The 15,586-nt window shown below is 35.7% G+C and overlaps 1 protein-coding gene and 1 pseudogene across 1 annotated transcript; one reads left to right on the forward strand and one right to left on the reverse strand.

Moving 5' to 3' along the window:
• Positions 1 to 1,298: 1,298 nt before the first annotated feature.
• Positions 1,299 to 5,682, reverse strand: LOC129274062 (uncharacterized; annotated as a pseudogene).
• Positions 5,683 to 6,619: 937 nt separating this feature from the next.
• On the forward strand, positions 6,620 to 15,427 carry LOC135155163 (sorting nexin-25-like). The gene is made up of 5 exons (XM_064103976.1): positions 6,620 to 6,709; positions 8,074 to 8,174; positions 10,248 to 10,435; positions 11,053 to 11,140; positions 11,515 to 15,427. Exons 1-5 carry the CDS (start codon positions 6,620 to 6,622, stop codon positions 11,609 to 11,611), a joined length of 564 nt encoding a protein of 187 aa, XP_063960046.1. The 3' UTR covers positions 11,612 to 15,427.
• Positions 15,428 to 15,586: the final 159 nt, after the last annotated feature.

Here is a 15,586-nt window from a genome sequence, read left to right on the forward strand (position 1 = left end):
AGAGCCCTGTGGGGATAGATGCTCTTCTCAGCATGCTAATTAATTAACTTGACGCTATTTCTTGTCAAGCCCCCACATGTATATCATCACTTCAAACTGAACAATTCAATTTTGATAAAAATGTAAAAAAAGTTCCCAGATGCGGCAGGATGGACAGCGCACAACTGACAGGATGCGAGTCCTTGGCTCAGGTGAGCTGGAAATGTAACAATAATTTTAAAAGAAAAATACCTAACAAAAGACAACTACAAGGGCAAACTCAAAACTTGCTACTTTGTTCTTGACCGTGAACAAAATGGATGATTTCAGGAAATTATTTTTTCCCAGAATTTCAGGGTTACGGTTATTCCACTCTAGCCCATTCCTCCAAAGTAACCTGTAATATAACAAATATATTCATATCTGGAAACAGGAGTACATGTGAAAATTGGCAATTTTACATTAAATTTTGCAATTATTATTCATTTTGATTAATGTTATATCCATTTTAATTTTTTTTTCAGACTATGAGAGGAAAAAGATAATAATTGTTGCCAATTTGAGGAGTGAAAGCTGATTAATTCAGACCTGAAGAAAGCTCTGTATCTCTATGGGTTAAATTAAACTTCACTAAGCTGGAGGAATAACTGACAAAACCTAGGCAATGTTATTAGCAACCATATAATGCATTGTAAAAATCGTCATGAATTTTGATTAAAAAATTCCTGTTCTAAAAACCGTATTCACTGCCATTGAGCGATGTCACAGCATTTAAAAGAATCTATAACAAGGAATTTAAAAAGAATTAAGAAAACTAAAATAATCATTAGAGAAGGGAAAAAAAGTGCAAGTAAAGGTGAACTTGCTATTACATGTAATGCATGTCACACCATGCAACGTGTACTGTGCATTGATGGTAGGCCATTATTATGACAGGGACGTTAGGGACCTGCTACAGAATAATTTGAAACTATTCGTACTTCATGCAGACATCTGGACGAGTTTTAAAGCAAGACAATCAAATGTTTAACATTCCACTGCCAATAGACTAAAGTTAGATATTGGAGTCAAATGAAAGCTATGAATTTTCTTTATGAAATACCATACTTCATATTTATATTTTAAATCATGAAAGAAATTTAGTATTGACATTTTAAGGATCATTTCCTCCAAAGTTTGTGTCATATCGATTGACAATACATGTTGAAGATCTATTTAAACACTTAAAAACATCTCTTCGAAAATACAGGTTAACACCAATTTTCCTAACTTTGAAGTATGCGCGAGACAAACCCAAAACAACAAACACAAAAAGAAAATCATGCAATGTCCATGGCGAGGTAGCCACTTGAAAGTACTGCTTGCCACTCTGATCTGAAATCTCTATATGAAGTATAACTTGTTGGCAGCTCAAGCATTGGTCCGCATGTGTGAGCCACTGGCCTTCGAGCTAATCCAGTGGTATTTGTGAATTGTACAGAAATCTGTGTGGCAGTCATTACAGGCGAAGCTGTCAAAAATCTCAACAATGTGCCTAGACCTTCTTCGTTTTGGGCTCGGATGTATTGCTGCAAAAATCTAAGCGACTGGGCCTCCTCCCTTGTTTGAGGATTTGCGGCAAGTAAATCACAGACTTTCTTAGGAGTAGGTTTTAGAGAGCCATACATTATCTTGATAGAGTTAACATCTGGAAAAGCTGAGTGTAGGGCATCTCTGACCACCTTTCTCATGCCCTCCAGTGCATACATACTCTTCTGTATGATAACTTTGTGGGCCAGTTGGTAGATTGTGGGCCGGACATTTTCCCCTTTAGGGATAGAGTGACATCCCTCACGGTCTAGAATGTCTTCAAATATGTCTTGCTCGTCATCTGACAGAACATCTCCTTGTAGAGCCTGCTTCACTGTAGCTCTTTCAAGTGGACTAAGAAACAGGAGGAATGTTTTAAGTAAGTCCTCAGTTGACACTGTCTCCTCTCCAAACATGACGGCTATTAGAAAGGCTGGGGCCAATTGCACAGGGAAAATGTTATGGTCAGAGTATCCCTTTGACAAAATCCTCCCTATGGACAGCCATTCCTCCAAACCGTATTCAGGGTTCAATGAAGGCACCCTGTAATCCTCGCCATCTGCAGATGTATTAAAAAAGGAGTTCCAAAATGCACTATATGCTTCTCTAGATACTCCTCTGGCATCCACTCCTAACTCCTCTACAAAAGTTACCTTCAACTGGATACTAAGGATCTCAGGCGTCTTGAAAAGTGCAATCATTTCAGCTTGGATATTGCTTCGATGTAAACGGATTTGCAGAGCTTTTGTATCTGAAGGAATTCCCGCATCATCTAACTGAAGATCATAATCTATGGCAGCTTGTTGAGGGTTTGCACGTTGAATTTGAGCATCAGCTTGTTGTTGGCTTCTTGGTTGAGTGTGATCGCCATTTTCAGTAGCTTGATGTAGGTTTCCTGGTTGAGTTTGAGCACGATTGTCAGTGGCTTGATGTAGGTTTCCTGGTTGAGTTTGAGCACGATTGTCAGTGGCTTGTTGTAGGTTTCCTGGTTGAGCTTGAGCACGATTGTCAGTGGATTGTTGTAGGTTTCCTGGTTGAGTTTGAGCACGATTGTCAGTAGCTAGTGTTTGGTTTCTTGGTTGAGTGTGAGCACCATTGTCAGTGGCTTGTGCTTGGTTTGGAGGTTGAATTTCGGCACTAATATTAGTGGATCGTTGTGGGTTTACAGATTGACCTTCAAAGTCCGAGAATCCCAAATGTATTGGTGGTAATTCACAATCATCATCTATCATGCAACCTCCAACATATTCAAGGTTTAATGGTAATGTTTCATCTAGCTGAGATTGTGTGCCTTCATCACTTTTTCTCCCAAACTGGACAACATAACAGTCACTTGAATCACTTTCTTCTTCTGGCTGGTTTTCATTTTGATTGTCTGAAGAGGTTTCTGTCGATGGTTGGTCTCTATTTTTTTTTGGGGTGCACATGTATAGTCTCAAAACACGTGATTTCGCATTTTCATACAGTTCGCCTACAGTGGAATTCCCCATCTCACATCCTCTAAAATCTTGAATGTCCACTTCGTAGTCTTCAAATTTTACCCCTTTTGGATTTACCATCAGGGAAAAATAGCCCTTTTGCAGTTGCAAGAAGGTTGTCTAGTCCTTCGCTCTTGTTTGCTCTTATTTCTCTTGTCCCTCCTCCGCCTTGACTCCTCACTTGCTTTAATTCCTTTGTTGCATAGTCAAAATCCATCCACCCTACTTCTAATTTTCGTGTATCTTTGTGTGCATTGTTACGTTTTTTTGAGGGGGGATTGTCATCAACTGACTTTTTTTTTCTTGAAAGTCTTGTTCTCAGCCTTTCCAGAAGGCTTGACAATGGTTTTTCGTTTTTAGTTTGACACCTGCAGAATGCCCTTGCAGCGAGTCTATCACCGAAGGCAGGGAGGTAGTCCTTCAAGCATTCATCATCCATTTCAAGCAAGGCATGGCAGTCAATCTGAGAAGGAATTAAAAAAAAAACACATCTTTCAGATGGGAGATTAGAAGCGAATGCTCTTCTATAATACACATGGTAACCATACTTCAATAAACCCCAAATTACTCTTTAACAAGGGCAACGCAAAGCGTAGCATCCTCTAGCCTGGTACAAATTTACATAACTAGCAATTATTGCAATTTAATGAGCTGTGACCTTTGACCTTTGACTTATATACTCAACAACATTACTTACGTTATCGAATGGAAACCACATTTTTGCATATATAATTAGCTATTTTGCATATTTGATGAGCAATGACCTTTGACCTACATACATAAGATCATGGGTGAACTGAATAAATTATTTGCCCATTGAACCACTGCTGTTTTTATCTGTTCTTTAACCCTAACAGGGCCGGGGGACGTTTCGTGCGATATGTCTGCAACGCAAACAAATTCTACCGCGAAGTTTCAGGACTTTTTTCTTTCAAACATCGCGCATCTTTTGACACCAAATTTGCAATGCCTGGGCGCACGGTTCCGAAGTTACACAACATTTGGCACTTGCACGTCGGACCAAAAACTGCTTTAAAAAACGTGATTTCATGTACATTTTCAATACAAATTGTGTTTTCAGAGAAAATTCATAGATGTATGAATATTTTTACTTCTATTGATTAAAATTAATTAATTTTATGTTGTTTATGATCGCAAAAGTGTCACCGACAAATTTTGTCGAAAAAAACAATAAAAAAACAAAAGGTCAAAAAACAAAGAAATACATAAGAAATTTTAAAGACAATAAAATACACAAGAAATTCAGATTGATACGGGAATTTTTTTCAAGTTCATTTGCTAAAAATACTACGTAGAGTGTTTAGACAAAAATTAACACTTTTGGACCTTTAAGTGATTTAGAGCAAAATGTCTGATTCCATGCATAAATTAGCATAATTAATTAATATAAAATAAAATTCAATAAATTCAGAAAAATTAAATATACAATTTTGTAGATTATGTCACAAGCATCGTGTGCACGCCGATTTTTGTGGCGATTGCGCAGTTGACCCCCCCCCCCCCTGCTGTGAGATAGCCTAAATAACTCGGCCTCTTTAGGGTTAAGCCTAAATATTTGCCTGTCTGTATGTAAACTTACATTACATTACTTACAACACATAAAGACTGGTACATTTCTTGGAATATCAGCAAAATATCTTGATTTTTGTAAATATCTGGAAAACAGACATCCTTCACCAAAGTTGAGTGATCTATGACATTGACTTTTACATATTGGACCAGCATCACATGTAAGCATTGGCTATCAATAAAATTCTCATCAAAATGAATTACTACAATGGAGTCCCTTACCTCACCTTATAGCTATAAATTGTCGATACCACTTAGGTTTTTTGTTCTGTGAGATTTTGGGTGTAGTTTTATCATTAATTTTCAAGTTTTGATTTCCAATTTGCCCTTAAAATCTTTGTTTAATTAGAGAATTTTCATCCATCTACTTAAAGAAGAATGTAGCAACATCAACCCTACCTAAAGTACTTGACAAAGTGCTCGATGTACATGTACATAAACCTATGGTACTATTTTCGAGATGCCCCCTTGGAAGTACCCTTTTTTGCTAATTTCACCAAACAAGGGGGTTGAGCAACCACTAGGCTCACCTGATCTCACTTTGCTTTTAAAAACTTCTAAAATTTATACCAAATGGTCACATATCTTTCTACCCATAACAATGGAATATGCAGAGGTATAATACTGCAATCACCAAAAGAAATAGGATGCTTGACTTTCTTGTGACAAATCTCCATAGCTAAATGTTTATCTCTACACTTCAACATATGACAGTAAGCACATTTACATGCAGAGCACTTTCTTTTGGCTTTGGTATTACTTTTGAAAGAAACAAACAGACATTAGCCTGCACACATGAAATCTGTTTGCAGCACTGGAGTATTATAAAGGCATAACCAGTTTCTTACATCATTTCTGTCACATAATAATGTGCCTTTTCCAATACTTTTGATTCTTTTAAAAAAGGAGATATGAACAGTATGTATACACAAAGAGCTACCTTATCTTTTTCCATGGCTCTGAGCAAAGCTTCCTCCACTTGTCGTTCCTTCAGGAAATCTATTAAGGATTTCTGTCCACCTTTCGCCATGTTTTCGGAGTCCATATCCTTAACACAATCTGTAGCTATCTGCAGGGGAATTAAAAAATAAGATTTATAAATATTACATGCAAAAATCAGGAAGTTTACAATCAATGAAGAAACATAATGTCCAAGTCTTAATTTATCCTTCTCACAAATCTTCAAACATCTAACTAATAAAGAAAGAATGCTTATACATCTTCCAAAGATAGAATGGAAAGAGAATTTGGTAAGATGCATCATGAGTTTTGAGGGGCATCTCAAAAGAAGGAAAAGTCTCATTTAAAAAAAAAAGAAGAAGAAGAAGAGGACTGTAACTGTAATAGTTGCCATGTGCATTCCATGTTTCCAAGGAAACAATTCAAGTGTGCACATGTGCACTGGGAAAAATAAGGGGATTAATGCTCACCTGAGCTTACAGATGAATTCACATGCTCCCTGTGGAGCTGCTAAGGATATGGGACCTCATTGGGGCCACATTACCATTTGCACAACCTTGCATTACCTATCTCTACAATAATAACACATTTAATTCAAATAACCCCCCCCCAAAAAAAAAAAGAACAACGACAACAAAAACAAAACAAAACAAACAAACAAAAAACTGTTACCCAACACGAGTCCATTGGGCTACTCTGGGAACTGTCATGAACAAGTTTTATTCTCCACTTGTATAGGTATCTAAACACTGTAGTAATGTTATATTGAATGTTTCAGTTCTGGAACCAAATAATATGCTTGAAATTGCATGACCAAATTCTTGTTTCTCTGGGAGAAATATATATGACTGGAAAGCCAATACAAAACTAGACAACTTTGCTGGACACAATTTTTCTTCATAACGATTGCAGAAAAAGTTACAGCCCTTTGAATTAGGAGTGTCTGGCAGAATGCGGCAAAATTGTCACTCCCTAAAATAATGGGGCACACAGGGGTTTCATGGTTGGTCGCACAAAGAGTTACAAATGTGGAAGATGTAAACATGGCCATGAGGATGGAAAAAGCTGCAGAGGATCCAAGAAAAATCATTCAGGAGTGCATGGAGGCATGGCAGAGAAAGATGGGACATTGTGTAAGACTCCAGTGGGATTGCTTCGAAAGGGAAAACTCAAAGTCTGTAATTTGGGTATATATTTCTTTTGTGATATCAGTCCTGGAACTTTTTTGACACACCTCGTATATCTGTTCCACTTACTTGGCATCTGTGGATAGCATCCTTGAAGAAAATGCCTAAGAGCAGGTTGGTGAGTTGAAGGTTAATTCTTCTCAAATGCTGCCCCAATGTTGCCAAGGAAAATGCTGAAAATGAAAAAAGGAGGGAACAGTGACGACTAATGATGCATTTTTTTTTGGGGGGGGGGGGCTTAGGTAGTGACTAACAATTACCTACATTTCTTGAAATATAATAAAATGTTTAGTCTTTCTGTTTTTTGAAGAGGTACATGTATGAACTTACTATAATATGCAACTTGTGAATAATTTACCTGTTGCTGATTCTCACTTGCAGAGAGTTTGAATTAAGTTACATTGAGCTCCTATCCTCATGGATGATTCCTATAGTCATACATATATCGGTTACAATCTGAAAATGCATTTTTTTTTTAAATACATGAAACATTTCATTATTTACTTCAATCGCATTATGGTTAATGTCACCACTCCAAGCACTGCCATTTATTTCATCATTGGCATTGAATTGCCAGTGACAGCTTACCATTTCCATAGTCTAGTGCCATAGACTTTGTACATGGTGAAGGTATACACATGGAATGAGAGGTGAATCGAACCACACTTTAGCCCCCTTCTTTTATCTTTAGAACAATCTTAAGACATTTATTGAGTTACATGCATGATTAAAAATTGTACATCCATGGGTAGAATTTTGAATGATTCCTGCCAAGTTTGGTTACATGTGATCATGCATTTTGACCAAAAAATTGATAAATCCGTTCCCTTTTCCATTTAGCCCCCACCCCTGATCCTAATGAACCCACCCCTGATGAAGGTGACAATAGCTAATCTTGAGCCTTCTGTTCATTGAGCTTCAAATCAATCCCAGAAAGTCATACCTGAATGAGATTAGCTGGGTGGTCAATGCTGTGCTGGAGGCTAGGGTGTGTATATATGCATGGGTCACAGCTGCAGAAAACACCCTACAAAAATTGTGCCTAAAAAGAGAATTTAAGAAAAAGTCAGTAAGTGACCTGTGCAATTAATACCCATATCAGGGCTGCACAAGAATTAGGTCATAAGTTTCAAGAATAAGGTTATGTGCCAACTAATGCCCAGAAAATTGGATTGTTTAGGTCTATCCTAAAGGTACGCTACAGCTCTAAGAGTCTATCAGTTCAGTACGTACCATCTACAGGTCCTTTGGATTCAAAATTACTGAGTCTGTACTCTAATAAGTAATCAATAGTCTGTCCATCATCAAAGGTGTTCAAGTCTAAGATTGAGAAGAGCCACCTACGATTCAACTATCTATTCTTTGCGCCCTCTCTCATCTGCTGCAATCATATACCAACTGGTCCAGCATCGTATACATCCAGATCCAGAAATCGTTACAAGCGTTTTCAAAACTTTTTCCTAGAACTTACATTCCATTACCCCTCATCTTGCTGCCTATTCTTCTATCTAATTTAATTTCTTATTTCAATTCAGTTTCTTTTTTTAACACTTACACTGAATAGGATTATAAGAGGAATTATCTTACTTGGAAACTCTGGATAGAACCCTTGTCCTTGTCCTTCAATTGGTGAGCTGAGCCTGAGGGATATTTCTTCTCAAATGCTGCCTCAGTGTTGCCGAAGAACACGCTGAAGACAGAAAACAAAGAAGCAGTGATGATTAGTGAGGCAATTTTTTTGTTACCAAAATCATTAGCTATTCTTTTTTGGAAGATGGGAGATGAGTATATGGTCCATGCATGGATGGACCATATACATACATGTATGATATAGGGTCTAGAGTCTACTCCCAACTAACTTATATAGATGTAGATCCTACACATGTATTAACACTTATGTATGACATTAGTTTAAGTTTGTCAATGTTTTAGCCAGGCATTAAGTTACTGAAGAAATACAATGAATACAAAATTAAAATATTGAAAACACAATCAATAATAATAATAATCCGCTTTTTTATAGTGCTTAAGAGTAAGACATAAGAGGAAGGCCCCAGAACAGGGCGCTTCCGATGGGGACTGCAGTCTGCTAATTGAGCAGTCTTAAAATTAACGTTACACAGATCTAGAACTGATCGCGAAAAAGAGCAAATCTGTTAAATTAGCTGTTTGTTCACTTTTACATTGAATGACCCGGCCATAAATAAGTAAAAGAAGTGAACTAACCTTCAATCCATCGCGATTGCAACCGGCAACTTCTGGTTGAATTCAGTCGATCTACCGTAGACGTAACTTAGTAGTACATACGTACAAGGCCTGGCATGGCATGGCCGCCTGGCTATATACGCTATTACTGCATTAAGCAGCGAGCGCGCTAGCGCCAGCGCGCGCAGTCTAGTCTAGCCTCGCGGGTATTATGTTGTTAACCCGTGGACTACTGAATTCTCTCACTCCCATAGGCTTAATACAGGGACCACCCGGTTCCAGTATGCAATGGACTTATACGAGATACTATCTCATTAAAACGAGATACTATGTCGTTTTAACGAGATACTATCTCATTAAAACGAGATACTATCTCATTAAAACGCGATAACTATCTCATTAAAACGAGATACTATGTCGTTTTAACGAGATACTATCTCGTTTTAACGAGATACTATGTCGTTTTAACGAGATACTATCTCATTAAAACGAGATAACTATCTCGTTTTAACGAGATACTATTTCGTTTTAACGAGATACTATCTCATTAAAACGAGATACTATGTCGTTTTAACGAGATACTATCTCATTAAAACGAGATAACTATCTCGTTTTAACGAGATAAAAATATTTTTACCATGTCCCTTCCCGGGCTCCGTACATTAGGCACTATGTAAGCGAGTATAATTATTTTCTATTGTATAATGAGAACGAATTGTATAAAAAATTTGGATATATACATATTTTTTTTGGTCAAACCACAAATGTGCCTAATGGACATCTTGATGCATAGCAAGTAAATTGGCTTGAATTGAAGTAGATGTGATTTAAAGATAAAAGATAGTAGTTGCAGCAAATAATTATTTTATGAGAAAGTCTTTAAAATCAAGGTTAATAGTCACCATATTATCATATATCTAGATCTGGTGCATTATTGTAAACTTATCTTTGTGAATTCATGAAATCTTGGCTCAAAACCGATGATTCTGATGATTACTAACACAGAAAAGCATATGCGGGAGAGTGTATTAACATTGCTTGGAAAATACCCGACATTTGATGGAATCCTGTGCTTATTTTGCTCATTTCAAGAAATTTCACATTTTCTTCTAGAGCCACTTGCCACATATTTTTTATTCATACATAGTAACTTACAAACACTTGGGTGGTAAGTTTATTGGATTCTGTTCAAACTCATTTTGAGATCGTCACCACAACTGGTATTTATCTTTGATATTTGAGTGCACTATCCAACTTGACCTATTGCTCTGTGTTATAGATGGTTATTACAGGAGGTGGAGCTATTATTCACAGAGGCTCAGTGGGGTTATTACCTATCACTTTTACGTGATCTTCTATGGCCTGGTGGTGTATTTAATCCAAAGGAACGAGAAACTAAGACACCGGACGAGATCAATCAAACCAAGGCAGATGCACTCCATGAGCTTACTCATAATCCTGCTGCCGGTTAGTTTGGAATTCTCATTTCATTTTATTTCATCTTGTTCCATTTCATTTCTTTTCATTTTATCTGATTCCTTTCCATTTCAATTTGTTTCATTTCATCCATTTTCAATTTCACTTTCATTTATTTTATTTTGTGTATTTTCATCTTCATTTGTTTTCATTTTCAATTTAATTTTTGCATTCATATTCATTTTCGTTTCCACTTTCATTTTCATCTTCATTTTCATTTGTTTTTCTCATCTCTGTTTTGCTTAGAAGGACCTATGACTGTATCTGTTTGTGTTAATACATGTAGGAACTCATATTGTGTTCTACTTCTATGAATATTTTCTGTTAGTGAATGTTACCAATGGAAGACAAATCCATAATTGCTCATGAAATCAGGTACAACTATAGCAGCTTTGATCAAAGCACATGAGGTAAACGTGTACCTGGCATGAATGCATTCCTTCAAATACTTCCGTGCTGTACAGGCCTTGCTGGGCTATAGCCAGGGTAATAATATCCAAGTATCTTTGAAGGCATGTGCTGATGTCAATCTTATGCGATATACTCTAAACAAGAACTGAATATCATCATTATTATCATCACAATGCTCTTTTGTTGTTATTTTGTAGCTGTTCTGAGTGTTCTCCTTGGAGAAGACCATCTTCGTGAAGGAATCTCACTGATCCTGGACTCCCTGCAGGACCAAGCACTCAACAAGTAAGTTCCTAATTCATCTTCTGAAATAACACGACTATTTACAGATGTTGATTTCTCTGATCATGAGCAGCATGTCTGTTACTATCGTGTATAAGAGCGCGAAGTGTAGCATGTTTATCATTTTATTTCCAGTAGAAAGAATAAAGTTTCACCACAGGCAGCAATTTGACTTGGTCGGTAAAGATTTGAATATTGAACCAAAGAGAATGGTTTGAGTCCTACCGTCCTAACAACAATGATGATGGTGGTGATGAATATGTGACGATGATGATAATAAAATACAATTATGGTAAAGCGATTTTTTAAAATTGAATTCGGATATAGTGATCTGTATCTCTCACCCTCTCCCCCTCTCTCTTTTTTTCACTTTGCAGGCATCTCCTATTCACCATCTTAGATCATGCCATGGATCAGCTAGTACCAGAGATACATGATGCTAAGTTTCAAGACCTTTTAGCTGCTATGCCATGATCACCACATGAGTAAACTATCATCATTTCAATATTATCTCTTTTTTTTTTTTTTTTTTTTTTTTGGGGGGGGGGGTTCCGTGGAGTTGACAAATTGTTTCAAATCAAACATTTATATTATCTAGTGCCTTGTATCAGAAACAAAGTCAGTAAATTCTGCAATCGATTGCAAGTCTCTGATACATGGTTTGCTATAGATATATGAATGATATCAATCATTAAGAATGATTACATTTTATGCAATCACTGGGATTATTTACATCTTTGTGCAAATCTGATTTACCTGGTAGTGAAAAGTAAATTGACTCTCATTCAAGAGAAAAAAAAAATCTCAAACATGAATTTGTACAAACAGTGAGAGGTGGTATGTGTGGGACCAATATATCTTCAAAGAGAGATTTCTGGGGAGCGTTTCGTAAAGAGTTTATTCAATAATTTTCTTTTTTTTAACAAACAGGGTGTGACTCGCGTTCACAAAATGTTGCATAATTTCGAGCCTGTTGCCCAGCCTCGCAAATCGGTACCCAAAGTTGCGCAAGACGAGTACAAAGAAAAAAAATCATGAAGCGACTTGACACAAATTTATTGCAAAATAGTGTCAAAGGGCTAAATGCTCATGCAATCAGGCTAATCTTTTGTAACTGTGAATGTATGATTGAACATTTTGAGCACATACCAAAGATATACTTTGTGCCTGATTTTTATATAACTTACAGGGTTTAGTTTGGTTTTATTCCGTTAACTACTGCAACATGTCATTCCCATATGCTTTTCACAGGGGCCATCAGACTCCAGTGGGCAATGGTTTAAATGATTTTCTAAATATGTTAACATTCCAAAGATTCCTACTACACATGAAATTCCATTGGAATACCATTCAACCAGTTTTGTAATATTATTTTTGCCTCGTACCAACACTAACTTGAAACATACATCTATATGGTAGAGAATGTTGCTGCCATCAATTCCAGTCTTGAGCAGTGCGACTGCACATTTGGCAAACACTAAAGAAGTACTCTTTCTTCTTCATTCATCACCAGTAGATAAGATATTCCTTTTATGGAGCATCTGAAAAGTGATGCAACTGGTAGTTAGATACACTCCCAAAGTCATGTGGCTTATAACATCAGTTCATCTGAATGTTCTCCATCTGATATAGTTCTGCAAGCCTAACAATATAAATATTTCAGAATGCAACTCAGCTTAAAGGCCAGTATAAATAATTGAAATTAAGATAACAAGTAATTTTACTCACGTTATTGGGCTTATATCATGAAATGAACCAAAACAAAATACAACTCGTAGCAACACTAGTAAAATATACTAGTAAAATATTATATTTAAAATTAGCAAGATGCTAGTGTGAAATAAGAACATTTCCAATTTTCAATATCTGACCAATAAAGGAAACTCTTTATTGAATCATAATATGTTGCAATGATTTAATCTCTTCAAGTTCAGTGAGGGATCAAACTTTGCTCTCATTACAATGAGGAGAAAAAAAAAAAACTTCATATTTCATGTCATAGAATGCGAAGTAATAACGAGTGGGTGACATCTTTGGTGCTCTCATTTGCGTACTGACCAGGATGCGCATATAATAAATTATTTGTGAAAATAAGTGAAGCGTTAACATATCGTATCTTATATTAACGTATCTGATTTTGATGAAATTTTCAGGGTTATGCTTGGGTTTTTTTTTTCATAACAAGTCTGTTGGGGTGTTTACCCTTTGAGTATGAAAATAGAGTGTGATTTACATAGTTTATTTACTCAAGTGAATACACACAGTCCCCATTGTGTCACAATTTGTATCTATTTCTATCAAATAGAAAACATCTGGCACTATTCCATTCTTTACATTGAACATTAATGTGCAATTTTCTTTATTATTATTTCTATACTCATGTGTCATTGGTGCAATCATTTTCCAAATTTCTTTTGAACTATTATGAAATTCCCTTTTCCATTTATATTTTGCCTCTGAATGCATTTTGGGGTCCCTTGTCAACCAATCCATTGTGCTCATTTTCTTGATAAATTTAGACCATGTGTCACATGGACTTCAAGCTTCTCTCATGTATGCAGGCAGGCCTTCAATTTAGATATTCCTGGCACCAGGTCAATTTTGCCAGCATTAGAGGGCAAATGTATTTATTACAGCATAAATGGGGAATTTTTTTTAAAAAGCACAAAATATCCAAGACCAATAAGAAGGGGCACTGAGGCCAATCAGTAGGGCATCCAAGTCCATGGCCTTGTTGGTCTTGAAATTTATGTCCTGTTGATGCATTTAAAAAGAAAATTATCATATTGTCGGAGAATCAAGGTCAAAGTTGTGTGAGGTTTTAATACTAATCTAGAGGTAAATATCTTATATTGATTATATCTGACAATGTTGTAGGCAAAATTTCTGCTAGCATTTAAGAATATATTAACTCTTCTTATCTTTTATTATTTTCTGAATTTTTATGCCTTAATTTTATGCTTGAGGTATATTTAATGAGCTTATAAGGAACATCTCATTAGTGAATATAGTGTAGCTAGTACCATATCATTGCCCATTGCTTGTATAGGTAACTTTGCTTTGAGACCAGAAAAATCTGTTCAACTTTGGAGAAATTCGACTTGGAAGTGGTACAACTCATGTTTTGTATAATCTATTCTCAGAATTGCTTTGAATGATGTATGGTTGAATTATAAATACTTATATGTATACCTTTTTTCAATTCTAAAGATCATTCTAATTTTGACTATGAAAGTTAAAGAACTTGATTATAACAAGGAGCTTGATTATAAACATTGTATTTATCCCGTCTTTTGACATTTTTATTTTGTAGGTGTTGATTTTTAGGGCATTTATTTTTTCCCCTTTAGTTCCCTTTTACAGTATTTCATATATTGTTTTTTGAAACATTTTGTATTTCACCAACCTTATACAGAGTATGAAATTACTTGTCTTGATCTAATCAAACAAAAAGTATACAAGAAAAAAAGGTGAAATGTAGTCACCATTTTCTCAAATCTCATTACTTTTTCTATTCAAGGTACTTTAGTCTTTTGTTTCTTTCCCAATTTTTAAGAGTAAAGCTATCTAAATGTTTACAAGAAATGTAATCAAGGATAAGAGATAGTAAGCATAGTATCATTTTGGACCAAATTTGCCACATTTTATCCATGAATTACCATTTTTACAATGGGTTGGCTAGAATTGATGTCTTAAAAAAGCATGTTTAGCATCAATTGTCTTATTTGAAGTGGCTTCTTATCCTGGTCAATTTGAAAAGAGAAAGATAGAAAGAAAAGTGAAGGAGATAAAGTAGAGATATGGAAGGGAGATATTAAGGGGAAATAGCGACCATCTTGGATATTTTTTCTTGCACCTTTATTAGATCTTTCATGGACCAAAGAACCTTTTTTTCATCTTATCTTGTGCTTGAGATGGATAATACTGTTTAAAAGAACGTAAGCAAAATCCCCAAATCGTCATTTTAGCCCATTCATTCCTATTGTCATTTATTCTTGGCATTTTTGTATGTTGATGAAGGAAAATTCTTGAAAATTGATTGTCATGATTCATATAGATATATATATTTTTATTATACACTTAGTATTAGACATATAATAAAAACAAACTCATTTTGGTTGTCATAAGTGCCTTATCGTATGTACTATTTTTAGCTGCATATTTTGACTCATTCCATGCTGTCACCAAAAATATAATTATGTATGCATGTATTTTGTAGTTATCCAAATTACTGCATTTTATCGATTTTTTTCTGAAATCTGAAATAAAAGAATTTAATATATAATGGAACCTTTTCAGCGTATTTTTCAAATGTGTTTCTTTAATTAATCTAAGTTGGTAGAATTAGTTGAGTAGGAATTTGATCACAATGGATGATTGAGTGTGATTGTACAAAATGACTAACAGGCTTGTTCAATATGAGGATATTGACGTGGTTGTAGGTGTTCC

The sequence above is a fragment of the Lytechinus pictus genome, chromosome 1, assembly GCF_037042905.1.
Source record: "Lytechinus pictus isolate F3 Inbred chromosome 1, Lp3.0, whole genome shotgun sequence".
In the NCBI taxonomy this organism is placed as follows: domain Eukaryota; kingdom Metazoa; phylum Echinodermata; class Echinoidea; order Temnopleuroida; family Toxopneustidae; genus Lytechinus; species Lytechinus pictus.

What these genes read in the sequence shown, in the direction of transcription:
- LOC135155163 (XM_064103976.1), top strand. Translation starts at nt 6,620, where the DNA reads ATGGCCATGAGGATGGAAAAAGCTGCAGAGGATCCAAGAAAAATCATT. An exon ending in AGAGAAAGATGGGACATTGT is followed by an intron (nt 6,710 to 8,073) that starts GTAAGACTCCAG and finishes CCATCATCAAAG; the next exon opens with GTGTTCAAGTCTAAGATTGA. An exon ending in ATACCAACTGGTCCAGCATC is followed by an intron (nt 8,175 to 10,247) that starts GTATACATCCAG and finishes TCTGTGTTATAG; the next exon opens with ATGGTTATTACAGGAGGTGG.